This window comes from Salmo trutta, chromosome 38, assembly GCF_901001165.1.
Source record: "Salmo trutta chromosome 38, fSalTru1.1, whole genome shotgun sequence".
In the NCBI taxonomy this organism is placed as follows: Eukaryota; Metazoa; Chordata; class Actinopteri; order Salmoniformes; family Salmonidae; genus Salmo; species Salmo trutta.
Genome location: NC_042994.1, coordinates 30,230,911 through 30,258,893, shown reverse-complemented (window position 1 = coordinate 30,258,893; position 27,983 = coordinate 30,230,911). Strand labels below are relative to the sequence as shown.

The following is a 27,983-nucleotide window of genomic DNA, read 5'->3' as shown; positions in this document are numbered from 1 at the left end:
GTCACCATTGGCTTCATGGTGAAATTCCTGAGCAGTTTCCTGCTTCTCTGGCAACTGAATTAGGAAGGACGTCTGCATCTTTGTAGTGACTGGGTGTATGGATACACCACCCAAAGTATATAACCTAAAACACAAAGCCAACAAGCAACTTGACAGAGCTTGAAGAATTTTATGGAATAATAATGTGCAAATATTGCACAATCCTGGTGTGCAAAGCTCTTAGAGACGTATCCAGAAAGACTCACAGCTGTAATCACTGCCAAGGGTGATTCTGGCATGCATTGAATCAGTGGTGTGAATACTTATGTAAATGAGATATTTCTATATTGCATTTTCAATAAATTTGCAAACATATCACATCAATTTGTCATTATGGGGTATTGTGTTTAGATGAATGAGAATTTGTATTTATTTAATCCATGTTGAATTCAGGCTTAAACACAACAAAATGCAAAATAAGTCAAGGGGTATAAATATTTTCTGAAGGCACTGTAACTCTGAGCCGAAGGCTGGGTGTAACTCTGAGCCGAAGGCTGGGTGTAACTCTGAGCCGAAGGCTGGGTGTAACTCTGAGCCGAATGCTGGGTGTAACTCTGAGCCGAATGCTGGGTGTAACTCTGAGCTGGATGTTATACTAGATGAAACATACAGTTTATAACCCTGTGTTACAGCCCCAACTGCACATTTTCCATCATCCATCACTTTTTTGTTGCAATAAAGAAAGTTATACAAAAGACAATTCCAGCCCTGCTTAACTGAGACTAAAATGGTATCTTTTGAAGATTTCTCCTGCCGGTTCTGTTACACAGGTCGCAATGATTTTCTTTTTGGGACATTGCTTTTCGAATTATCCTGGGTAAATGAAAACCTGCCAAGTGTTTAATTCATTGCAAGAATATTCTTTTTGTTAAATTGCATTACCCACGTGAGTCAGCAGATGGCAATTGGGTCTTTCAGCTGGTGACGTATAATCTAATGGACGGTGCGGGACGCTTCTTCAACAACAGCTACAACACTGCTACTGATTCAGCCATCTTCAGAGCTAGCTAGCCAACATAAAACCGAAACATTGGAGCTCATTGACAATTTTTGGTGTATATTAACCGCCGTGTTTTAAACACTTAAAAACACTATCTGCTTATTTACTATACTTCCTAAAATTTCATATTTACGTTGTCGGTCAGATTACTTATTAACTTAGCCTAGTAACGCTACTGGGCTATTCGCTAATGCTAACTAGCTAGCTAACATATTCGACCATGAGTTTGTCCCTTGCTAAAGAAGAGCAGGTCTGCTGGACAGAGAAAGAAGCTCTCGTGAAAGAGGAGGAGGGAGAGGAGGCTGTCACAGTTAAAAAAGATGAAGCTGTTACATTGAAAGAAGAAGAAGAAGCTTTCAGAGTGAAAGAGGAGGATGTTACTGTGAAGGAAGACGACGAGGAAGAGGATAACGTTTTCGGAGTGAAAGGGGAGGAAGAGGTGATGACTGTCACAGTGAAAGAAGAGGAGGGGGAGATTACTGTCACGTTGGAGGAGGAAGAAGAGCAGACTGGAGATCTGATTAACACCAGTGAGTACTATCTTAAAAACATGGGCACAAGCGCTGCAGTTGTTGATCCAAATGAGTGGTTTTGAAGGGGACATCTGCAGTTGAAACAATATCAAAGTGGGATCCCCACCCCTTGTTTCTATAAAAATCTGAGGGATGGGGCTGATGAAATGTAACCATTCTCAAATTCATAGACAGAACTATGGATGCAAAGACTGACCATCTAGAATTATAGTTTTAACCATGTTTTGATTGTATATAGTGGGTTCTGATGGGGTATGACAGTTGAACTAAGCTCATGAGGTATTAATAACTTATATTTTCAAGAATCAATGAGTACATATAATTCATGTAGAAGTCCAAAAAAGTGGACGTAGCAACTGCAGATTGCCCCTTTAAATGGGCATTCGACTGAAGTTCTACACTTTCAATAATTTGTTCTGTAGTAGGAATTGTTAAAGGTATGGAATCGCGAGACTCATATTTCTTACTTTAAATGTATGCCAAACAAAAAAAATACATTGATTTCAAAGCTGAACAAACCTTTCCACTCAATGCACAATCACTACATTTACATTTACATTTATGTCATTTAGCAGACGCTCTTATCCAGAGCGACTTACAAATTGGTGCATACGCCTTATGATATCCAGTGGAACAACCACTTTACAATAGTACATCAATATATTTTTTTGGGGGGGGTAGAAGGATTACTTTATCCTATCCCAGGTATTCCTTAGAGGTGGGGTTTCAGGTGTCTCCGGAAGGTGGTGATTGACTCCGCTGTCCTGGCGTCGTGAGGGAGCTTGTTCCACCATTGGGGTGCCAGAGCAGCGAACAGTTTTGACTGGGCTGAGCGGGAACTGTGCTTCCGCAGAGGTAGGGAGGCGAGCAGGCCAGAGGTGGATCAACACAGTGAACTTCTTTGGGTGTAGGGACTGATCAGAGCCTGAAGGTACGGAATTGCCGTTCCCCTCACAGCTCCGTAGGCAAGCACCATGGTCTTGTAGCATATGCGAGCTTCAACTGGAAGCCAGTGGAGTGTGCGGAGGAGCGGGGTGACGTGAGAGAACTTGGGAAGGTTGAACACCATACGGGCTGCGGCGTTCTGGATGAGTTGTAAGGGTTTAATGGCACAGGCAGGGAGCCCAGCCAACAGCGAGTTGCAGTAATCCAGACGGGAGATGATAAGTGCCTGGATTAGGACCTGCGCCGCTTCCTGTGTAAGGCAGGGTCGTACTCTGCGAATGTTGTAGAGCATGAACCTACAGGATCGGGTCACCGCCTTGATGTTAGCGGAGAACGACAGGGTGTTGTCCAGGGTCACGCCAAGGCTCTTAGCACTCTGGGAGGAGGACACAATGGAGTTGTCAACCGTGATGGCGAGATCATGGAACGGGCAGTCCTTCCCCGGGAGGAAGAGCAGCTCCGTCTTGCCGAGGTTCAGCTTGAGGTGGTGATCCGTCATCCACACTGATATGTCTGCCAGACATGCAAAGATGCGATTCACCACCTGGTTATCAGAAGTGGGAAAGGAGAAGATTAATTGTGTGTCGTCTGCATAGCAATGATAGGAGAGACCATGTGAGGATATGACAGAGCCAAGTGACTTGGTGTATAGCGAGAATAGGAGAGGGCCTAGAACTGAGCCCTGTGGGACACCAGTGGTGAGAGCACGTGGTGCGGAGACGGATTCGCGCCACGCCACCTGGTAGGAGCGACCTGTCAGGTAGGACGCAATCCAAGAGTGAGCCGCGCCGGAGATGCCCAACTCGGAGAGGGTGGAGAGGAGGATCTGATGGTTCACAGTATCAAAGGCAGCAGATAGGTCTAGAAGGATGAGAGCAGAGGAGAGAGAGTTAGCTTTAGCAGTGCGGAGAGCCTCCGTGACACAGAAGAGCAGTCTCAGTTGAATGACCAGTCTTGAAACCTGACTGATTTGGATCAAGAAGGTCATTCTGAGAGAGATAGCAAGAGAGCTGGCCAAGGATGGCACGCTCAAGAGTTTTGGAGAGAAAAGAAAGAAGGGATACTGGTCTGTAGTTGTTGACATCGGAGGGATCGAGTGTAGGTTTTTTGAGAAGGGGTGCAACTCTCGCTCTCTTGAAGACGGAAGGGACGTAGCCAGCGGTCAAGGATGAGCGAGGTGAGGTAGGGGAGAAGGTCTCCGGAAATGGTCTGGAGAAGAGAGGAGGGGAAAGGGTCAAGCAGGCAGGTTATTGGGCGGCCGGCCGTCACAAGTCGCAAGATTTCATCTGGAGAGAGAGGGGAGAAAGAGGTCAAAGCATAGGGTAGGGCAATGTGAGCAGGACCAGCGGTGTCGTTTGACTTAACAAACGAGGATCGGATGTCGTCAACCTTCTTTTCAAAATGGTTGACGAAGTCATCCGCAGAGAGGGAGGAGGGGGGAGGGGGAGGAGGATTCAGGAGGGAGGAGAAGGTGGCAAAGAGCTTCCTAGGGTTAGAGGCAGATGCTTGGAATTTAGAGTGGTAGAAGGTGGCTTTAGCAGCAGAAACAGAGGAAGAAAATGTAGAGAGGAGGGAGTGAAAAGATGCCAGGTCCGAAGGGAGGCTAGTTTTCCGCTCGGCTGCCCGGAGCCCTGTTCTGTGAGCTCGCAATGAGTCATCAAGCCACGGAGCAGGAGGGGAGGACTGAGCCGGACGGGAGGATAGGGAACATAGAGAGTCAAAGGATGCAGAAAGGGAGGATAGGAGGTTGAGGAAGCAGAATCAGGAGATTGGTTGGAGAAGGATTGAGCAGAGGGAAGAGATGATAGGATGGAAGAGGAGAGAGTCGCAGGAGAGAGAGAGCGAAGGTTGCGACGGCGCAATACCATCTGAGTAGGGGCAGAGTGAGTAGTGTTGGAGGAGAGCGAGAGGGAAAAGGATACAAGGTAGTGGTTGGAGACTTGGAAGGGAGTTGCAGTGAGATTAGTAGAAGAACAGCATCTAGTAAAGATGAGGTCAAGCGTATTGCCTGCCTTGTGAGTAGGGGGGGACGGTGAGAGGGTGAGGTCAAAAGAGGAGAGGAGTGGAAAGGAGGCAGAGAGAAATGAGTCAAAGGTAGACGTAGGGAGGTTAAAGTCACCCAGAACTGTGAGGGGTGAGCCATCCTCAGGAAAGGAACTTATCAAGGCGTCAAGCTCATTGATGAACTCTCCAAGGGAACCTGGAGGGCGATAAATGATGAGGATGTTAAGCTTGAATGGGCTAGTGACTGTGGCAGGATGGAATTCAAAGGAGGAGATAGACAGATGGGTCAGGGGAGAAAGAGAGAATGTCCACTTGGGAGAGATGAGGATTCCAGTGCTACCACCCCGCTGACCAGATGCTCTCGGGGTATGCGAGAACAAGTGGTCAGACGAGGAGAGAGCAGTAGGAGTAGCAGTGTTTTCTGTGGTAATCCATGTTTCCGTCAGCGCCAAGAAGTCGAGGGACTGGAGGGTAGCATAGGCTGAGATGAACTCTGCCTTGTTGGCCGCAGAGCGGCAGTTCCAGAGGCTGCCGGAGACCTGGAACTCCACGTGGGTCGTGCGCGCTGGGACCACCAGGTTAGAGTGGCAGCGGCCATGCGGTGTGAAGCGTTTGTGTGGCCTGCGCAGAGAGGAGAGAACAGGGATAGACAGACACATAGTTGACAGGCTACAGGAGAGGCTACGCTAATGCAAAAGAGATTGGAATGAAAATTAACTAAACAACTGGGGAAGCGAGAGAGCAGGGCCTCCCTCACGAACCATTCACTGAAATACTCAAATATAACTTTTCCAACTTCCACTTTAGAAATTATAATTGATGTAAACTACAGTGGTTCAATGTTTCCAGGAATAGGCTCAAACTTAGTTTATTCAGCTAGATAACTTGGTACAGTATTCTTCCGTGAAACCCACCCAGTGCACCGTGTCCTATGACGCCGTAGCTAACTAGCATGCTAGCATCCAATAACACACGGTTAGCACCAATACTTGATTACAACAAACTACCAATGGATCATTCGTGTCCGTGTCTAGTTCCTTTCATAACGCAGAAGTAATTAAACGTTGGCTAGCTAACGCAAAGTCAGTCCTGCTAGCTACACAAGTGGACTACACAACTCGAAAGTTCAGAACGTTAAGCTTACGTTGCAAAAATCTTATTGACTAAAAATGATACAGTACTACTAGCTGGTAGAGTTGGCTAGCTAGCAGTGGCTGCGTTTACCTTTATCTTTTATCTTTGATACATAGACAACTATGTAGCTAGCTAACATTACACTAATCAAATCGTTCCGTTGTAATGTATTTAGTTTCTACAGTACTGCTAGTTGGTAAAGTTGGCTAGCTAGCAGTGGCTGTGGTGTTGACGCTGTTTGGAAAACGGCGCGAACGAACGAATACAGCTGGCTAGCTAACCTTGTTAGTTTCTCAAAGCTACACCTACACCTACACCTTTAGCTACACCTTTATCCTTGATGCAAAGACATCTATGTAGCTAGCTAGCTAACATTACACTAATCAAATCGTTCCAATGTAATGAAATGTAATATTACCCGCAGAGCAAAGTACAGCACGACTACTCACTCCAGCATCCGAACAGCATTTTAACATTTGACAAACAAAAAAAACTTTTACTGGCGGAATTGTGCAGATGCAAAGTTTGGTTACAGAATGTTGGTTCCATCTCCCTCAGTTTGTGTACATTCCAAAAAACTCTGTTAAATATTCACTTTGAATTAAGAATCAACGATGTCTGCAGAAAGAATGAGGTGTCGTCTATGACATGACTGTTTTGGTTATTGAAGTACAGTAAGTGAAGTGGGTTCTCTCTTCGTGGTGATGTATCCTGAATAGGTACACAAAGGTAGAAATATGCACTATCCTTCTTTGCATATTCGGGTATTGTTCTATACACTGGCTATTATTTTAACCTGTTGGGGCTAGGGGGCAGTATTTTCACGGCCGGATAAAAAAACGTACCCGATTTAAACTGGTTACTACTCTTGCCCAGAAATGAGAATATGCATATAATTAGTAGATTTGGATAGAAAACACTAAAGTTTCTAAAACTGTTTGAATGGTGTCTGTGAGTATAACAGAACTCATATGGCAGGCCAAAACTTGAGAAGATTCCATACAGGAAGTGCCCTGTCTGACAATTTGTTGTCTTTCTGTTGCATCTCTATCGAAAATACAGCATCTGTGCTGTAACGTGACACTTTCTAAGGCTTCCATTGGCTCGCTAAAATCGCAAGAAAGTGGAATGGGGTGTCTGCTGTCTCTGGGCAAAGTACAGCAGCAGAGTTTGTAAGTGGTTAGCCTGGGGACAGTGAGACTGAGATGTGTGGTCACGAGACTTCTCCATTTTTTTCTTTCAGCCTTTGAATGAATACAACGTTGCCCGGTTGGAATATTATCGCTATTTTACGAGAAAAATAGCATAAAAATTGATTTTAAACAGTGGTTGACATGCTGCTAAGTACGGTAATGGAATATTTTGCATTTTTTTGTCACGAAATGCGCTCGCGCGTTACCCTTCGGATAGTGATCTGAACGCACAAACAAAACGGAGGTATTTGGATATAACTATGGATTATTTGGAACCAAAACAACATTTGTTGTTGAAGTAGAAGTCCTGGGAGTGCATTCTGACGAAGAACAGCAAAGGTAATCCAATTTTTCTAATAGTAATTCTGAGTTTAGTGAGCCCCAAACTTGGTGGGTGTCAAATTAGCTAGCCTGTGATGGCCGAGCTATGTACTCAGAATATTGCAAAATGTGCTTTCGCCGAACAGCTATTTTAAAATCTGACACCGCGTTTGCATAAAGGAGTTCTGTATCTATAATTCTTTAAATAATTGGTATGTATTTTGTCAACGTTTATCATGAGTAATTTAGTAAATTCACCAGAAGTTTGCGGTGGGTATGCTAGTTCTGAACATCACATGCTAATGTAAAAAGCTGGTTTTTGATATAAATATGAACTTGATTGAACAAAACATGCATGTATTGTATAACATAATGTCCTAGGAGTGTCATATGATGAAGATCATCAAAGGTTAGTGCTGCATTTAGCTGTGGTTTTGGTTTTTGTGACATATATGCTTGCTTTGAAAATGGCTGTGTGATTATTTTTGGCAGGGTACTCTCCTGACATAATCTAATGTTTTGCTTTCGCTGTAAAGCCTTTTTGAAATCGGACAATGTGGTTAGATTAACGAGAGTCTTGTCTTTAAAATGGTGTAAAATAGTCATATGTTTGAGAAATTGAAGTTATAGCATTTCTTAGGTATTTCTATTTCGCGCCATGCGATTCCACTGGCTGTTGACTAACCTAGCCCAGGGAGGTTAATGAGCTCTGCCCCCAAACAAGACCACATTGGGTTGGTCCGTACCAAATCTGAAGTTTGGACATCAAAGGACAGCACAGTTCAGTACAGAAAAGTAGAGTATAGAACAGTGCATAACTGTAGAGTGCAGTGCATAACTGTAGAGTGCAGTGCAGTGCAGTGCATAACTGTAGAGTGCAGTGCAGTGCATAACAGTAGAGTTCAGTGCAGTGCATAACAGTAGAGTTCAGTGCAGTGCATAACAGTAGAGTGCAGTGCATAACAGTAGAGTGCAGTACATAACAGTAGAGTGCAGTACATAACAGTAGAGTGCGGTACATAACAGTAGAGTTTGCTGAGAACGACTTTATTGAGGAAAACATTTACTTACTGTCACTGACATGTGGTTGTCTCACCAAGAGATCTTAAGATGAACTGTGAGTCGCTCTGGATAAGAGCGACTGCCAAAGGATGTAAATGTACATTTCCAGAGTAGGCTCTCTGCTACTTTTGAAGTTATGATCAATTGTATTAAGCACCACCAACACAGTGAATGGGAAAATGGATTCAAAGGAAACTCCCTCTGCTGGTGGTTTACTGAATGTGCAATCATAAAGGAGGGCTGTGATTGGTTAACTTCATTACGGTAGGGGATACTATTTTCACCTCCGGATGAAAAGCGTGCCCAAAGTAAACTGCCTGTTACTCAGGCCCAGAAGCTAGGATATGCATATAAATTTGGATAGAAAATACTCTAAACTTTCTAAAACTGTTAAAATAATGTATGTGAGTATAACAGAACTGATATGGCAGACGAAAACCTGAGAAAAATCCATCCAGGAAGTGGGATTTTTTTATATTTGTAATTTTCCATAGACTGCCTATACAGATTCCATTGACTTAGGACTCAAATTGCACTTCCTATGGCTTCCACTAGATGTCAACAGTCTTTAGAAATGGTTTCAGGCTTGTATTCTGAATAATGAGGGAGTAAGACCACTCTGAATGAGTGGACCATTCAGTGTCCCAGAGGTTTTCATGCGCACAACCGAGAGTGCGCCTTTCTTGTTTTCCTTTTATATTGACAAAGCTTTTGTCTGGTTGAAATATGATTGATTATTATGACTAAAAACAACCTGAGGATTGATTATAAACATCGTTTGACATGTTTCTACAAACTTTACTGATACTTTTAGGATTTTTCGTCTTCTTGTTGTGACTGCCTTTGAGCCTGTGGATTACTGAACAAAACACGCAAACAAAACTGAGGTTTTTGGATTTAAAGAGGGACTTTATTGAACAAAACGAACATTTATTGAGTAAATGGGAGTCTTGTGAGTGCAACCATATGAAGATCATCAAAGGTAAGTGATTAAATTTATCGCTATTTCTGACTTGTGTAACTCCTCTACTTGGCTGGTTACTGTTTGTTATGATTTGTCTGCTGGGCGCTGTTCTCAGATAATCGCATAATATGCTTTCGCTGTAAAGCCTTTTTGGAATCTGACACCGTGGTTGGATTAACAAGAAGTTAATCTTTAAACCGATGTATAACACTTGTATGTTTTATGAATTTTTATGAGTATTTCTGTTTTTGAATTTGGCGCTCTGCAATTTCACTGGATGTTGGCCAGGTGGGACGCTACCGTCCCACACCCCCTAGAGAGGTTAATAGCCTATAATGTCAATTTCTATGTGTAAAATGGTCATTACTTCAAAGGTAACAGAGAGCCCACTCTGGAAATTCTCTGTTAAACTGAAAAATACTCTGTCTTTGGCAGGAGAGAGACCAGACTCTTACTCTGAAAGTGGGACGTGTCCCTCCGAGGAACCAGACCCAGTGATGTCCAAATCAGCAAGACCACATCACTGCTCTCAGTGCGGAAAGAGATTTATCCAGTTAGGACACCTGAAAAAACATAAGAGAATGCACACAGGAGAGAAGCCTTATCACTGCTTTCAATGTGAAAAGAGATTTTCCTCATCAGGTTCCCTGAAATCACATGAGAGAATACACTCAGGAGAGAAGCCTTTCCAATGCTCCCAGTGTGGAAAGAGATTTTCCTCATCAGGTTCACTGAAATCACATGAGAGAATACACTCAGGAGAGAAGCCGTTCCAATGCTCCCAGTGTGGAAAGAGATTCATCCGGTCATCGCATCTTAAATTGCATAAGAGTGTACACACAGGAGAAAAACCATTCCAATGCTCCCAGTGTGGAAATAGTTTTACCTCATCAGATTCCCTGAAAAGACATATAGGTTTACACTCTGGAGAAAAGCCTTACCACTGCTCAGACTGTGGGAAAAGATTTAGCCGGTTAAACGGCCTGAAACGACATGAGAGAATACACACTGGAGAGAAGCCCTACCAATGCTCCCAGTGTCAAAATAGTTTTTCCCAGTCTGCATACCTGAAATACCATGAAAGAACACACACAGGAGAGAAGCCTTACCATTGCTCACAGTGCGGAAAGAATTTCACCATGTCATGTAACTTGAAAACACATGAGAGAATACACTCAGGAGAGAAGCCCTATCAATGCTCCCAGTGTGGAAAGAGTTTTAACCAGCTAGGGAGCCTGAAAATACATGAGCGAGCACACACAGGGGAGAAGCCTTACCACTGCTCCCAGTGTGGAAAGAGTTTTAAGAAATTAGGCAAACTGAAACAGCATGAGAAAGTACACACAAGCGTGAAGTCTTTTGTTATTTCTCCCACTGTAGAATAAAATTAACATGAGCAAACAAACTCTGTAGAATAGCCTTTCCACTGATCCTACTGTGGAATGAGATTTACCTTGTTAAGGCAACTGACAGAGCATGAAATAATCCACACCAGAGAGAAACAATATCAATGCTCCCAGTGTGGAAAGATATTTACCCAGTTAGGGAACCTGAAGGACCATGAGGTAACAAACACAGGGGAGAAGAGAACAGGGGAGAAGCCTTACCACTGCTCCCAGTGTGGAAAGAGATCTAGTACATCACACATACTTAGAATTCATGAGAGAACACATACACAGTGCTCCCATTGTCTCATATTTGTTACAGAAAATGTGTGCTGTTTGTTATGCCATATGAAATCTAATTGGATAAAGCCTACTAAAAAAATAATTGGTATGTTTTAAAACAAATCTCAAGACATGAATTCATGTCTTGAGTATAGAGCACATCAGATTCCATTTGTATGCTTTCTTTGATTAAATTGTTCTTTTCAAACTCTTGGCTCTTTCTCTCACTCTGTGTGTGTGTGTGTGTGTCATTCCTCTACAGATAATCCGGTTATGTTTGCATGTGATGCATGTGCTCCATGGTTGACATCTGCATCGTCGGTCCCCCACTTGGAAGATTGTTCTTACGGTGTGGCTTGAAAGGAATAGTATGGTCTCATCTAGATAAAAACTTTGGATGTGAAAAAGAGCAAGTTTACAACAATAGAGTACCCCAAAAAATTAACACTACCTGTTCATAACAGTATTTATTAATAATGTGTATTCCTATTCAGCGTCTACATCGGGGTAGAGGACATTATTATCTGTAAGATGTAAGGGAAAACATGTCTGGTTATTTTTATATGATTTTTTTATGACAGTAGATAGGTTTTCATTTAACTTGTCCAGTAATTTTGGTCGATATTTAGAAAGTTTGGTGTATTTCCATTGAACTGTCTTGTGGCGATAACAGCTGGAGGCGAAAGAAACGCACACCTGTTTAGGAGAGGTGCTGGCTAGGGGAGTAGAACAGTTGTATAGGAGAGGTGCTGGCTAGGGGAGTAGAACACCTGTTTAGGAGAGGTGCTGGCTAGGGGAGTAGAACACCTGTTTAGGAGAGGTGCTGGATAGGGGAGTAGAACACCTGTTTAGGAGAGGTGCTGGCTAGGGAAGTAGAACACCTGTTTAGGAGAGGTGCTGGCTAGGGGAGTAGAACACCTGTTTAGGAGAGGTGCTGGCTAGGGGAATAGAACACCTGTTTAGGCGGGGTTATGCACCATCTGCTTTTCTAATTTATTACTTTGATTCAATCAGATCAAGTCTTAACTGGTGATAGCAGACACCCACATAGCGGATGTGGTGGTGGAACTGCGTTGGAGCCTCAAATCGGTGAGCAGCTACTCTTGCGACCGTTGTCACAAATGCCACAACAGCCCCACTTGCTTTAGAAGTTAAGAATGAGAAAGTGTAGGTTATATAGAAATAACAACATGGTCTCGGAGCGTTTTGTATTATTCTGTACGTAAATCTAAGACACTCCATTTAGTATGATATGTTACGTATGGTGTGGATTAATTTGTGGATGCCCAGCATCCATTTCATACAATATGTTATGAATTTGCAAAATGTATGATATGTGACGAATTCCAATTTGTTGTAGCTAACATTAGCTAGCTCTAGGAGTTGGGGGTTAGGTTAGAGGAAGGGTTAGCTAACATGCTAAGTAGTTGCAAAATTGCTAATTAGCTACAATGCTAAAGTTGTACGTGATGAGATTCAAACGCACAACCTTTGGATTGCTAGACGTTATGCATCCGTTCGTTTTTGCCTTAAGTAACCATCTGTCTTATGTAACCATACGAAACATAACATATCCTCTCTAGGGTAGGGGGCAGTATTTGCATGGCCGGATAAAAAACGTACCCGATTTAATCTGGTTATTACTACTGCCCAGAAACTAGAAAATGCATATAATTGTTTGATTTGGATAGAAAACACCCTAAAGTTTCTAAAACTGTTTGAATGGTGTCTGTGAGTATAACAGAACTCATATGGCAGGCAAAAACCTGAGAAGATTCCTTACAGGAAGTGCCCTCTCTGACCATTTCTTGGCCTTCTACACTCTCTTTATTGAAAACAAAGGATCTCTGCTGTAACGTGACACTTCCTACGGCTCCCATAGGCTCTCAGAAGGCGGCAGAACGTTGAATGATGACTTTGCAGGCCATGGCTGAAAAACATTAGCGCATTTGGTAAGTGGTCGATCAGAGAACAATGAGACTGGTGCACGAGAAGAGTCCATTTTAGATTTTTAGTCTTTGAACGAAAACAGGGTTTCCCGGTCGCAATATTATCGCTTTTTTACGAGAAAAATCGCATAAAAATTGATTTTAAACAGCGGTTGACATGCTTCGAAGTACGGTAATGGAATATTTAGAAATGTTTTGTCACGATATGTGCCGGGCGCATCACCCTTCGTCACCCTTCGGATAGTGTCTTGAACGCACGAACAAAACGCCGCTATTTGGATATAACTATGGATTATTTTGAACCAAACCAACATTTGTTATTGAAGTAGAAGTCCTGGGAGTGCATTCTGACGAAGAACAGCAAAGGTAATCCAATTTTTCTTATAGTAAATCTGAGTTTGGTGAGTGCCAAACTTGGTGGGTGTCAAAATAGCTAGCCCGTGATGGCGAGCTATCTACTCAGAATATTGCAAAATGTGCTTTTGCCGAAAAGCTATTTTAAAATCGGACATAGCGATTGCATAAAGGTGTTCTGTATCTATAATTCTTAAAATAATTATGTTTTTTGTGAACGTTTATCGTGAGTAATTTAGTAAATTCACCGTAAGTTTGCGGTGGGTATGCTATTTCTGAATGTTACATGCTAATGTAAAAAGCTGGTTTTTGATATAAATATGAACTTGATTGAACAAAACATGTATGTATTGTATAACATAATGTCCTAGGATTGTCATCTGATGAAGATCATCAAAGGTTAGTGCTGCATTTAGCGGTGGTTTGGGTTTATGTGACATTATATGCTAGCTTGAAAAGTGGGTGTCTGATTATTTCTGGCTGGGTACTCTGCTGACATAATCTAATGTTTAGCTTTCGTTGTAAAGCCTTTTTGAAATCAGACAGTGTGGTTAGGTTAACGAGAGTCTTGTCTTTAAAATGGTGTAAAATAGTCATATGTTTGAGAAATTGAAGTAATAGCATTTCTAAGGTATTTGAATATCGCGCCATGGGATTCCACTGGCTGTTGAGTAGGTGGGACGATTTCGTCCCACATACCCTAGAGAGGATATACTAATTTGAGTGTCCTAGGTTTTAAGTTTACTATGTTGCATCTAATTTATGAGACCAGTATGAGAAAAAAATTAAGCTCAAATTGAAAAATAAAATAATAATTAGGATTTGTATCATCCTAATCGAGGTGTAGATTACATCTCACATTTCAGTGTTCGAACTTGTAAATAAGGCTGCATGGGATTTCTATTAATGCGATTCCGTGCAGCCAATGCCAATGTCCATCGTGAAAACAACCGGTATGCAGATGTCGGCTAACGCGGATTTGATTCAATAGAGACCTTTATTTTCAAATGAGAAATGAGAAATTTGCTCATGAAACCAGAAGTTAATCACAACAGGGGAGTGGCACAGGTGAATACTGCTTTAGGGGAGATGGGCCATCTGCAGTTTCTACATCCATATAAGTGACCCACCACACCACCTGGATTTGGTCTTATGTAGCAAAATTTGAATTATTATTATTTATTTTCTTACATTGGATAAAAGTAAAGACTCAGAGCTTCAAAATGGTATATCATACACTGCAGTTGAGGAACAATGGGAAAGTAATTCTGCTTTGAAAGTTGATTTACTTCTAACCCTACTTTTGAGAAAATGGCCCTTGAATGTTTTGTTACACCTACTTGAGAGCTCTTCTTTGTCTACACCCATTCAGCATAGTTCACACCCTCTTAAGGCTTAGCCCCACCCATCTCTCTTTAAGGATTTACATGTGAGGCCATGTGCTAAACAGAGTGAATATGGTAGTGAATTAAACTACCAAAGATTAAGACTAAAAGTGTTCAAAGTAGTAGCAAAAAGTAGAAGTAAAAATACCCTTTATCTAGTCCTTGGCCTATATCCTAATCTGATTTTGGTGCAAATGATGTTGTTCTTCACATTACCATCTCTGGTAAACACACACTATATCAAATTAAATCTATGTTTATTTGTCACATGCGCAGGATACAGAAGGTGTAAACGGTACAGTGAAATGGTTACTTGCATAGTGGATTCTTTTGTTTATGCATGTAGCTAGCGAGCTAAACACTGAACCATAATCCCAACTCATAATACCATACACCGTGCTTGAATCTGCAGGTAGCTAAAGCTTACCAACCAGGTTCGATGTTAGTTAGCTAGCTGACATTAGGCTATAACTAGGAATACAAATGGCTTCCTGAGATACGAATAATATAACTACAAAGATCATATACCTAACGTTAGCTAGCTAAAAGTGCGCTTTAACTTGAAAACGACTTTCTGACAAAATATGAAACATAATATCTGTACATGTAGCTCAGTGGAGGCTGCTGAGGGGAGGAGGGCTCATAATAATGTCTGGGACGGAGCAAATGGAATGGCATCAAACACATGGAAACCATGTATGTCATGTATTTGATACCGTTCCACTAATTCTGCTCCAGTCTTTACCACGAGCCTGTCCTCCCCAATTAAGGTGCCACCAACCTCCTGTGATTTAGCTAGACTCTTACCTGTAAACATGGATGAACGCTTCTCCCTCTGTCATGGATGCCCCTAGTTTGAAGATATAATCCGGAGACAGGTGTTTTGTATTTTTTTTGTGGCTAAACCAACTAGGCTCGTAATTTAACCATTTTATTTGTATTTACAGAAGGCAATAAAGTTTGTTATTAAGGCACATGAAAGTTCACATGTTCCGTAAGGCCAACATAAAGCATTTTTATAAAAAACAACTTTTTTTAGTGTTCAAATGCCACTCCTGTGAAGTACTGACATGCGACATACACCTAGTTTCTTGAAACGGGTCACATAAATTAATTATATATACCAATTGATTCTTAAAGAATGTCATTTATAAATGCCTCATGAGCTTAGTTTGTGTCACAACCCATCATAACAGCAAAAAATATGCTTGTTTTACTTCAATGTTTGTAAACATTGTAAATGTAAATAACACTGCATACCCTCAAAACATGGTTAGAAAAATTATTTTGATGGCATGCATCCATATCTCTGTCTATGAATTTGAGAGTGGTTACATTTCTCTTGGCCCATCCCTCAGATTTTGACCAAAACAGAGGCGGGGTGATCGCTTTGTTATTCTTATTCTTAATTACATGTTTCTTTGAGAGTTATTAAAGGGATACTTTGAGATTTATTGAAGTTACCATAATGTTAGCGCAATTGCTGGAAGTCTCTTGGTACATTAGCCAGCTCCTCTCAAAAGCAGGGAAATAGACCTAACTACATCAAAGCTGGGTGGTTGGTCAATTGGAATGTCCAATACACACAATAGACTGACAGGGAAGGTGATTTACCACAGTTAAAGTTCCACAATAAGATCTACGACGCTAATATTTTTTGTAAACTCTTCATAATTGTAATTTGTGGGCGTCACAGCAGCTCCAAATGGGCTTATACACCATTTCATGGACCCCAGATCCATAGGTAAACCTGTACATTGTAATATAAATAAACCCCCAATGCATTTTACATTTACATTTACGTCATTTAGCAGACGCTCTTATCCAGAACGACTTACAAATTGATGCATTCACCTTATGATATCCAGTGGAACAACCACTTTACAATAGTACATCTATATATATTTTTTTTTTTTGGGGGGGGGGGGGGGGGGTTAGAAGGATTACTTTATCCTATCCCAGGTATTCCTTAAAGAGGTGGGGTTTCAGGTGTCTCCGGAAGGTGGTGATTGACTCCGCTGTCCTGGCGTCGTGAGGGAGCTTGTTCCACCATTGGGGTGCCAGAGCAGCGAACAGTTTTGACTGCAATTCTGAAGACTGATTGATTGTCTTTTACTGAATTGATATAACCACATTCCGACCTTGTTTAGTATTATCTAGTCCGATTTCACAATTTCTTTTGCGTCACATTCAAGGGGACTTTTATTTTGAAGGCGAAGCGCAGATTCCACTATTGTTGCTCACCTGTTGTTCACGACCATAGAGATGGATAGAAGACTAATCTTTATATCTGTGCCATTATAGCGTATGTGACAGCTTGGGCAGCGCCATTGAGGACACAACCCATAGGAATCCCCACCTAGTTCACTACTTTGACTAGTTTAAATGGTGGAAGCCCTCAATGCCGCTGCCCATGCTAAAATTGCCTTTTAGGCCACTAGAGCCATCTATCAATCTCTATGTTCACCACACACTGGCGCAGCAGCAGACGCTGGTTGCTTGCGGCCCCTTTAAAAGCTAAACTATCTTCCTCAATCTACACAGCACAAAACTAGCTACAATAGGACAATTTGACTGAACACGGTGAAGGATAAACTAGGAAAAGCTACCTAACATTTGACACTCGGTTGGAAACGTTGGACGGAAAGACCGGCTTTGTCTCTTTCTACTATGGATCAGGTGAGCTAGCTAAAGTTAACGCGTTTCAGCTAGCTAGCTTGCTACAGTTCAACAAATCGAGATTTTAGTTGTTCCCAATATACTGTATTATAACTAGAGGATATTTCTAAATAGTGGTAATATTGAACTACAGTGATAATATGATGACATGATCCTAGTTAGAAAGAAAATGCATAAAGTTAGCTAACTGGCTAACTTTTAACTAAACAACCTGGCTAACTAACGTTACTAGCTAGACTAGGCTAATATTAATGTAATATGAAGGTAGTGGCACCCGCTAGGTAATAGTTGTCGTTGGCAAGTTTAGCTTTAGTTAACATTAGCTAGTTGTTGATTTCTTTAAACAGTAATTCGACCTGTTTTTTTTAGGATGTCATATTGCTGAGTCTACCTAATGTTGTTGCACTCTCACTCCCTACATTTTATAATGTAGCTTTTTGTAAACTGCGCTGTAACTCTTCATCATATAGGACTCTGAAGACCCGTCCAGCCCGTCTCCATCCTGCTCCACTAAACCCCAACCCAAGGTGTCCCCGGGTCATGAAAGTAACCACGGTGACCAGGAGGACAGTAACCACGGTGACCAGGAGGACAGTAACCACGGTGACCAGGATTGTCAGGAGATGGTTGCCTTGAGCCTCTACTACGGTGGTGAAATAATACCAGGAATTAATGTTGTAGGCAAAGAGGCTGGCATATACTGGGCATGGAATTGTACAGGTAGGCACTGTAATAATCGGTCTCATTCCAAACCAGTGTTGCAATGGGGAAAAACAATTATACATGTTAGTCATTTAGTAGACGCTTATCCAGAGAGACTTACCGTAGTGAGTGCATACATTTTCACACTGGTCCCCCGTGGGAATCGAATCCACAACCTTGGTGTTGCAAGCACCATGATTTACCAACTAAACCACACGGTTTCTCCTTTAATGAATAGGCTAGTTGAGTCAGTTGTGTTCGTGCTGGGCTGAGTGAAAGCCTTCACACCCAGGACTATAATAATGAATAACAACATATTGAGCTTGACTCACCTGTTGATCTTTTCTGATCCATACAGGAGAGAGTTCCAATAAAAACTCTGGTAGTGAGTGGAATCCTTCTACATCGGTACAACCGGGACATTCTACGTCGGTACAACCGGGACATTCTACGTCGGTACAACCGGGACATTCTACGTCGGTACAACCGGGACATTCTACGTCGGTACAACCGGGACATTCTGCATCGGAAGAAAATGAAGATCCTGGATATTCTAAATTAGGAATACTTGAACATTCTACATCAGAACAACCTGAACATTTGACATCAGGAGAACCCGGACAACACCAGGAGAGGCACACAGCAGCTCCAACGTTCCACTGCTGCTCAGTAAGCCTTACTCCTGCCTTGACTGCGGCAAGAGTTTTGCTCAAAATGGTACGCTGAAAGTTCACCAGAGGAAGCACACTGGGGAGAAGCCTTTTCTCTGCGCAGATTGTGGCAAGAACTTCCAAACCAACAGGAAGCTGATATCGCACCAACGGAAACATCATCCAGAGAACGTGATCGACCCCTGGTGTACCGTGTGTAGACTAGCATTCAGCACTAAGCCCAAGCTAGAACGGCACCTGAAGACTCACATCGGGGAGAACCCCTACTGCTGCCCTTTCTGTAGCAAGAGGTTCTCCACCAAATGGCGCATGATGCAACACCAGCAGGTACACAGTGGAGAGAAGCCCTTCTCCTGCTCTGACTGTGGCAAACGCTTCACTCATAAATCCACTGTGTCAATGCACAAGAAGAAACACTGCCTTCAGCGAATCCGAGTGGAGCGTCCCTCTGGAACAGGACAACGGGAACAACTCCAGGAGAACAGCAAACCCAGGAAGACTTACTCTTGCTCGGAGTGTGGAAGAGTTTGCCTGGCGTTATCTATTCTGCAGATACACATGAGAAAACACACAGGGGAGAAGCCGTACCCCTGCCCTGACTGTGAGAAGAAGTTTGCTACGAAATCCCAAGTGATAGCTCACCAGCGGACGCACACTGGAGAGAAACGGTTCTCCTGCCCCGACTGTGGGAAGGACTTTGCTTATCTACGTGATATGAAAGTGCACCAGAAGAAACGGCACACTGAGGAGAATGTAACGTCAGACCAACCTCCTATCAAAATCCACAGCTGCTCAGTTTGTGGACGACAGTTTTCTGCCAGGAACACTCTAGGAAGACACCTCCTGATCCACTCTGGGGTGAAGCCTCACAAGTGTGCCGAGTGTGGGAAGTGTTTCACTCAGAAGAACAACCTGATATCCCACCAACTGACTCACACAGGAGAGAAGCCTTACAGCTGTGATCAATGTGGGAAGAGGTTCACTCGGAAAAGAGCAATGAAGATACACCAGCAGTCCCCCTGCGCTGTGAAAAAAGGTAAGAGGTAGCCTAGTAGTTAGAGCATTGGACCAGTAACCGAAAGGTTGCTAGATCAAATCCCCGAGCTGACAAGGTAAAAATCTGTTGTTCTGCCCCTGAACAAGGCAGTTAACCCACTGTTCCTAGGCCGTCATTGTAAATAAGAATTTGTTCTTAACTGACTTGCCTGGTTAAATAAAGGTGAAATAAAAAAAATTCAAGAATGGTCCCTATATATAGGATAGTTATTATATAGTATATAAATACAGGCTAGCTATTTAAGAATAGGCAAGCTATTTAAGTATAGGCTAGCTATTTTATTTTCCATATTGTATTTGTATTCACGAAGCGGCTCAGAGTAGGAGTGCAGATCTAGGATCAGTTTTGCCATTTAGATCATAATCCCTGTCCATGTAAGCTAATGCATTATCTGATCCTAGATCAGCACTCCTTCTCTGAGACACTTTGTGAATAAAGTCCCTGGTGTTGCAATACGGGAGAATAGTAGTAGAGATCTTAGAACAGGGATCATCAACTAGATTCAGCCGTGGGAAGAAAAAACTATTGAGCGGATGGTCGTGGCAGCAGGGACATAATTTGTAGACTGAAAATTGACCTGAAGAAGCCCAAACAGATGTAATGTTTGACTGAAACATATTCATTTAAAACCTTGCTTACATTTGTATATGATCACGTGTATCTCTATGAGTGGAGAGACTTGGGAACTGACTTCCAAAATGTTGAATCAGTTGGAGCTGATTTCCTGGTGTTTTTACAGTCTCTTATGTCCAACAATGATTATAATTTTTTTAATTGCTCTGAAAACTTGGGGGCCCAAATAAAACCGCCCGCAGGCCAAATGCAGCCTGCGGGCCGCCAGTTGGGGAACCCTGTCTTAGAACCTAAGTAGCACGAGATAAGATAAGGGTGAAACATGGCAGGTAACAGAGGCATAGAGAAAATAGCACCCTATTCCCTATATAGTGCACTACATAGGGAATAGGGTGCCATTTTCCCTATTGCTCTGGTGAAAGGTAGTGCACTACAAAGGGAATAGGGTGCCATTTTCCCTATTGTTCTGGTGAAAGGTAGGGCCTTTAACTCCACTAACTCTGTGTTTATCCTTATTGTGTTCCCACCGCAGACACCAGCCACCATGATGGAAAATACAAGTTAAAAACACCTAAGAAATCACTTCAAATTGAGGGTATCAAGAAATCACCTGGACTGGGGAGACCCAAAACATCACCTGGACTGGGGAGACCCAAGACATCACCTGGACTGGGGAGACCCAAGACATCACCTGGACTGGGGAGACCCAAGACATCACCTGGACTGGGGAGACCCAAGACATCACCTGGACTGGGGAGACCCAAGACATCACCTGGACTGGGGAGAGCCAAGACATCACCTGGACTGGGGAGACCCAAGACATCACCTGGACTGGGGAGACCCAAGACATCACCTGGACTGGGGAGACCCAAGACATCACCCAGAAGGGAAAAACCAGAGAGATCGGCTGCAGTTGGAAAACCTCAGAGATCTCGTAACATGAAAAAGCCAATGGAAGTGCCTACAGAGGTAAGACATCCGGTATGCGAACTAGGGCTGCCCGACCCTGTTCCCGGAGAGCTACCTTCCTGGAGGAATTTGCTTTAATCAAGCACAGCTGATTATAATAATTACCTGATTGATAAGCTGAATCAGGGTAGTTACAACTGGGATTGAAGTGAAAGCCTACAGGAGGGTAGCTCTCCAGAAACAAGGGCCTTTTCTCAAGTAGGCAAAAGTCTGTCTCCTCCTCGACTCCTGCGTCTTCCTCTCCTTTGTAAACCGGAAACCCATAAGTGGTCACTAGATGTAGGAGAGTGACAGTTGGTTAATAAGTGACTGGAGGAGTTTGTTCCTCTCTACGGTTACCTCTTCCTGCAGAGGATAGTCTATTGTAACCTACCACGGAAGAGTGTTGATATCCGCAAGGTGAGGCGGAAGGAGAGGACGCAAGATATCGAGCAAATCCAATTGAGATTCTCCCAGGGTTGGGCAGTGCTGATGTAGACGGTCCCAAAATCTAGGACACATCAAATGGGCTCTAGTTAAGAACGCTCACTAGGGTTCTAGAGTACATGGGTGCATTCTGAACAGGAAGTGACTGCAACGTTCTTTTTTTTTTTACAGGATATGACGCCCCGCCAGTCCGATGATGATGCAGTAGACTGCAACGTGGACAATAGGAATTGGTTACCTAGCAACAGACTAGCAATGGACCAGCCAATCAGATGATGATGATGACGCTGCAGACTGCGACCAAGAATGGGTGGAGGAGGAGGGCAGTCACACACCAGAGCAGAGAGTGAGTGGTCTGAGTACTTTCCAGTCAGAAAGTGTTTCTCAACAGTCCTTCCTAGATTTCTCCCATTCCTGATTCCTCAACCTCCTTGGAGAAGATCTGAGGTTCCTCCTCTTGTACTTTCTCCTCCAATGCATTTATAGCAGGAAAGGGAAAGTCAGTTGTACATCTGAATGCCTTCAACTGAAATGTGTCTTCCGCATTTAACCCATCCCCTATGACTCAGAGAGGTGCAGGGGGCTGCCATAATTGACATCCACGTCTTCGGCGCCCGGGGAAAAGTGGGTTAACTTCTTACATCTAGGCGTTCCGCTAGCGGAACCCCTAGCCAACAGCCAATGGGATCGCATGGCGCGAAATACAAAAACAACTAAAATACCACAATTCAATTTTCTCAAACATACGACTATTTTACACCATTTGAAAAGATAAACCTCTCCTGAATCCAATCACGTTGTCCGATTTCAAAAAGGCTTTACAGCGAAAGCAAAACATTAGATTATGTTAGGACACAACCACAGCAAAAAACAACACAGCCATTTTCTTAGCAAGGACAGCCATTTTCAAAGCAAGGTTAGCCGTCCAAAAGCACAAAACCAGCTAAAATTATGCACTAACCTTTGACGATCTTCATCAGATGACACTCCTAGGACATTATGTTAGACAATACATGCATTTTTTGTTCCATGAAGTTCATATTTATATCCAAAAAAAAAACATTTTACATTGGCGCGTGACGTTCAGAAAATGTATTCACCCTAAAATTGCCGGTGAATTTACAAAAATACTCATCATAAACGTTGACAAAATATATAACAATTATTTTAGGAATTATAGATACAGTACTCTTTTATGCACCCGCTGTGTCAGATTTCAAAATAACTTTACGTAGAAAGCACATTGTTCAATATTCTGAGTACTGAGCACCATGCTATTCAGTTAGCCGTCCAGCCACGGCATCCCCAAAACGCTGAAATATGTTAAAAATATTATCTTACCTTTGCTGATCTTCGGCTGAATGCACTCGGAAGGTCTCCCACTTCCACAAGAAATGTTCATTTGTTCGATAAAGTCCATCATTTATGTCGAAATAAATCCGTTTTGATGGCGCGTCCAGATCCCCATTCGAAAATGCATCTTTCCACCGTCGACGAAAAGTTATAAAGTTCCCTCAGCGTTTGTAGTAACATGTCAAACCATGTTCACAATCAATCTTTAGGGTGTTATAATCGTGGAATTGCGATAATATTCCAACCGGACAATAGCAGATTCATTACAAAAGAAAAATGGCTAATCCTTCATGAGTGCGCGCGAGGTAAGGCAATGATCCCAGGTCGACCACATACTGTTCCGGGTATTATTCAATCGAATTGTATTCTAGAAGCCTCAAACGAGGTTCTAATGACTGTTGACATCTAGTGGAAGCCTTAGGAAGTGCAATATGACATCACAGACACTGTAGTTTAGATAGAACTTCATTTGAAATGACTACAGCCATCTGAGGTCAAACTTCCTGTTCAGATTTTTCTCAGGTTTTTGCCTGCCATATGAGTTCTGTCAAACTCACAGACATCATTCAAACAGTTTTAGAAACTTGAGTGTTTTCTATCCAAATCTACTAATAATATGCATATTCTAGTTCCTGGGCCCGAGTAGTAGGCCATTTTTAATTTGGGTACGTTTTTCATCCGGCCGTGAAAATACTGCCCCCTATAGTGAAGAGGTTAACTGCCTTGCTCAGGGGCAGAACGACAGATATTTACCTTGTCAGCTCGGAAATTAGATTCAGCAACCTTTCGGTTACTGGCCCAACGCTCTAACCACTAACCTGCCGCCCCTGATAGCAGGTGGTCCAGAGAATGAGAGGATTCAAGGATTCTCCTCCCATGCATTTATAGCAGGTTCAGAGAATGAGAGGAATCACAGAAATACTGCTGAGACTTGAGGATTCTAAATTCCTTGACAGGTAGGAGTGTTTCCTACCTGATTTATACTGTCTCCCTTTTTTGGGTTTTGAAGGACACGTCTCTCCCACCCCCCTCTTCCCCCCTGAAGTGCTGGGTTCCTGCCTCTCCCAGTACCTCTGTACTCTGGGGTCTGAAGAGGCTGTCTGTGCGGCTGGTCGACTGCAGAAAAACACAGAAGGACAAGGGTGAGTGTGGATTTGACCAGGAGTTTTCAAACGTCTCCTCTGTTTCTGACACAGTTAATTGATTTATCAATATGTATTAATTGACTCAAAAAACCTATTTAATGTTGTATAACAGCTCATCTGTGTCGGATAGGGAAGATACTTTAAAGTCCTCCTCCAGTCTCTTTTTCACCTCATTTAACACCCGATTTACTGAACGAAAGGCACATCTCAATAGGTGGTCCAGGTCAGACCAACTCCTTGACGTTTGCAGTTGTCTAAAAATAAACACTATTTTGCTCAAAACATTTCTTTTTGACCCTTTTAGTGTTTGTACTTTGTCTTTAATTCTGGTTTAATATTAAATACTTTGGAACACATGCAGAACCTTAACGTCATGTTTTTGTTTCACAGGGGACAGCTCTAATGCTCGCTCGCTCAGTGGGAGGGGCTTGCCATCTGGAAAGGCTCCAGGGTTAAAAGTGATCCAGCGATCAGTGGATTTGGAGAAGCCTTACCGCTGTGATCAGTGTGGGAAAGGTTTTCTCACTCCAGTAGGTTTAAAGTCACACCACATAGTACACTCAGGAGAGAAACCTTACAGCTGTCGTGTATGTGGGAAGAGTTTCGCTAGATCAGGTGAACTCGTAGTCCATCAGAGAGTACACACTGGAGAGAAACCTTTTCACTGCTCTGACTGTGGACAGAGCTTTGCTGCGATTAGCTCACTGATAACCCACCGGCGAAGACACACAGGAGAGAGGCCTTATAGCTGTAGTCAGTGTGGGAAGAGCTTCGCTCAATAAATGGCTTTAAAATGCCACCAGCGAACACACACAGGAGAGAAACCGTACAGCTGTGATCAATGTGACAAGAGATTCACTATATTGAGCAAGTTGAAAATACACCAGCGAAAACACACAGGAGAGAAGCCTTACCACTGTGAACTGTGCGGGAAGAGTTATAGGTTCTCTTGCATGCTGACATACCACCAGAAATCACACACAGGAGAGAAACCTTACAGCTGCGACGTGTGTGGGAAGAGCTTTGCTCATTCAAGCACCCTGGCAAGCCACAATTGTATACACACTGGAGAGAAGCCTTTCAGCTGTAAAGTCTGTGGGAAGAGCTTTGCCCAGACAGCTACCTTGGCGGGTCACATGCGAACACACACTGGAGAGAAGCCGGATACCCCCGTGAGGAGGCAGAAGCAGAGTAGACGAAGGGAAGGTGATGGAGGACAGGCGTGGAGGACAGGTGTCATACCTCTGCAGCGACTGTGGGAAGTGTCTCTCCTCGTTAGGTAAATTGAACGTGCACCAGAAGACCCACACAGCAGTGAAGTCCCACCTCTGCAGCGACTGTGGGAATAGCTATTACAGTGCATCACACCTTAGGGCGCATATGCGGTTCCACACCGAAGGGAAACCTTACCTCTGCACCGAGTGCGGGAGGAGTTTCAAGCTCCCACAGACTCTGAAAAGACACATGCTGACACACACTGGAGAGAAACCCTGCCACTGCTCCATCTGTGGGAGGAAATTCACTCATCACCACTCTCTGAAAATACACATGCGAACACACACCGGAGAAAAGCCTTACCACTGCTCACAGTGCCACCAAAGGTTCTATTCATCATGCAACCTGGTTTCTCATCAGCGCGTATATACTGGAGAGAAGCCTAACCACTGCGTCGATTGTGGGAAGCGTTTTAGCTCTAGGTCGAACTTACGTGCTCACCAGAAGTCATCACACGGGATAGAAACTTCACCACGAGGGAAAAAGCACCAACGACAAGCACCAGCTGGGAAGAAACCTCATCACTGCTCTGATTGTGGCAAACAGTTTAAGTCTTTGTCCAGCTTACATGTTCACGAGAAAACTCACAGGATAGAAATCCCACACCAGATGTTTCCTTATCAACCCTATCAACCCTGGATGGAGATCATTACTGAGTTTCTATGAAGACATCCCAAATGGGTCCCTAGTCACTATATCCTTTATGATCAACCAGGGCTTGATTTTCCATGTGCAGCGCAGCCCATGTTTTAAAGTCAATAAGTGTTTGGTGATGAATATGGGTGTTTGTGTGTAAGTGCGTGGTTTGAACGGTCCGTTTTTACCAACCAATGTAGGAGTTTGAAGTATGAAAAAAAAAGAAAATATCTAAATTCAACTATAGAATTGACACATCGTCTAATGAAATCTTTGTACAGGTAATGAGCTGTCTGTTAAACATTTATTATTAGCTTTATCTTTTAGTTATGTATACTCTAAAAGAAACCCAAATAACATTGTGTTAAAATGGAACATGAAAGAAATAAACCGCACCGCTGCTGCTCTGACTGTGCAGTTTTGACCAAATCAATGTAGGAGTTTGAACGGTCATGAATCATACTGTATAGTTGATGACCAGGCTGTTTATTTTTTAAACAGTTTAAACATGAGGCTAATAAACCAGATTCTGTAAGAGATTTCAACCATGAAAAGTGTCAGCATGGTGGTTCTGATTGTTGCTGGGGGTGGGACTGCTTCCTAGGACTGTTAGTGACCGTATTACCGTCAAATTCCACATGACCATTTTGTCTTGGTAACTAGGCTTTTCCAAACTCTGACGTTGCTGAGGGTCATTAGTAGCCTACCAAACTTCCGAACTCCCTGGTACTCAGCACTCTATTGTCCCTCTAATCACTCTGACATCAATGCAAGTGTAAAGGAAAATCTAATCAAACACTCCATGAGAGCCCATGAGCTCATGTTGCGCAACATTTCTATAAGCTATTGATAAGGGAATTATATAATAAAGGTAAATGAATAAAGAATCCAACCCTGTCACGTAACCAATTAGTAGTTATGTAGCATGTATAATGAATAATTAAAGTACTAATCGACAAGCCCATAAGGTCTAGTAGAGGCCCGGGACAAAATGTGTGTGTGTGTGTGTGTGTGTGTGTGTGTGTGTGTGTTTTAGTGGGCCTAAGATAACAACAAGTAGACTGTGATTGACCCGGCAGCTGAGTAACTTAGAGAAGAAAGGGAGTGACCCTCAAGGTTTCTCTAATCTCGGGGGAAAGGAACAAACAGCACTGGATAGTGATTAACAGTGATGAGAACTCCAGGGAGAGATACAACTCACCTACTGTTTGTGTGGAGGTATGTGCGTAAGTGGAGAGTTAGCATAAAATGAATGTCTTTGTTATTTGGACCTCAGAACGTTCTCTGAATAAACTGTACAGACCTTCTGCAGAATGCTGAGTCCTTGTCTAATTATTCTTAACCCAGTGTCTTACAAACCTTGGGGATTAGTCAAGGCTTATTGATTGTTAATTATTATCATTGGGATAGAAAATTCCACTGACAGCTATGCAATTACATGGGTGGCAGGTGAGTTTCAAGTTTGGGGAAGATCATTTTCACCATACAAATGCACCTTTAATAAAGCATAACATGCATCATCTCATTTTGCGGTGACCTTTGAGAATGGTGTTTTCCCGGCCTACATGCATCAACTCATTTGCGATCACCTTTGAGAATGGTGTTTTCCCGCTAATTGATTTGCATTCTGGAACATTTGCGTTTATAGCCTACAGCTGTGCGCGCATTGCTGTGCTTATAATGTGAAGAAATAGCCTTATAGTTTATCAACATTTTAAGCTAAACGTTATGAGCTGTTCGCATCAGCCTGTTAGGGATAGGGGGCAGTATTGAGAATTTGTGCCCATTTTTAACTGCCTCCTACACCAACTCAGAAGCTAGGATATGCATATTATTAACAGACTTGGATAGAAAACACTCTGAATTTTCTAAAACTGTTTGAATGGTGTCTAAGTATAACAGAACTCATATGGCAGTCAAAACCCTGAGACAAATTCTGACAGGAAG

At 42.8% G+C, this 27,983-nt stretch overlaps 2 protein-coding genes across 2 annotated transcripts; both read left to right on the top strand.

Annotated features, from left to right (window-relative positions):
- Window positions 1-1,011: 1,011 nt before the first annotated feature.
- Window positions 1,012-11,070, top strand: LOC115177661 (zinc finger and SCAN domain-containing protein 2). The gene is made up of 2 exons (XM_029738601.1): window positions 1,012-1,569; window positions 9,631-11,070. Exons 1-2 carry the CDS (start codon window positions 1,260-1,262, stop codon window positions 10,578-10,580), a joined length of 1,260 nt encoding a protein of 419 aa, XP_029594461.1. The 5' UTR covers window positions 1,012-1,259; the 3' UTR covers window positions 10,581-11,070.
- Window positions 11,071-17,039: 5,969 nt separating this feature from the next.
- LOC115178585 (zinc finger and SCAN domain-containing protein 2-like) lies at window positions 17,040-26,264 on the top strand. The gene is made up of 8 exons (XM_029739841.1): window positions 17,040-17,229; window positions 17,700-17,949; window positions 18,290-18,600; window positions 18,633-19,638; window positions 20,765-21,201; window positions 21,799-21,973; window positions 23,990-24,122; window positions 24,516-26,264. Exons 1-6 carry the CDS (start codon window positions 17,221-17,223, stop codon window positions 21,901-21,903), a joined length of 2,118 nt encoding a protein of 705 aa, XP_029595701.1. The 5' UTR covers window positions 17,040-17,220; the 3' UTR covers window positions 21,904-21,973; window positions 23,990-24,122; window positions 24,516-26,264.
- The last annotated feature ends 1,719 nt before the right edge of the window (window positions 26,265-27,983 follow it).

Coding starts and splice junctions, on each gene's coding strand:
- LOC115178585 (XM_029739841.1), top strand. Junction 17,950..18,289: donor CTGGGCATGGAATTGTACAG/GTAGGCACTGTA, acceptor TGATCCATACAG/GAGAGAGTTCCAATAAAAAC. Junction 21,202..21,798: donor CAATGGAAGTGCCTACAGAG/GTAAGACATCCG, acceptor TTTTTTTTACAG/GATATGACGCCCCGCCAGTC.
- LOC115177661 (XM_029738601.1), top strand. CDS start 1,260: ATGAGTTTGTCCCTTGCTAAAGAAGAGCAGGTCTGCTGGACAGAGAAA. Junction 1,570..9,630: donor TGGAGATCTGATTAACACCA/GTGAGTACTATC, acceptor TGTCTTTGGCAG/GAGAGAGACCAGACTCTTAC.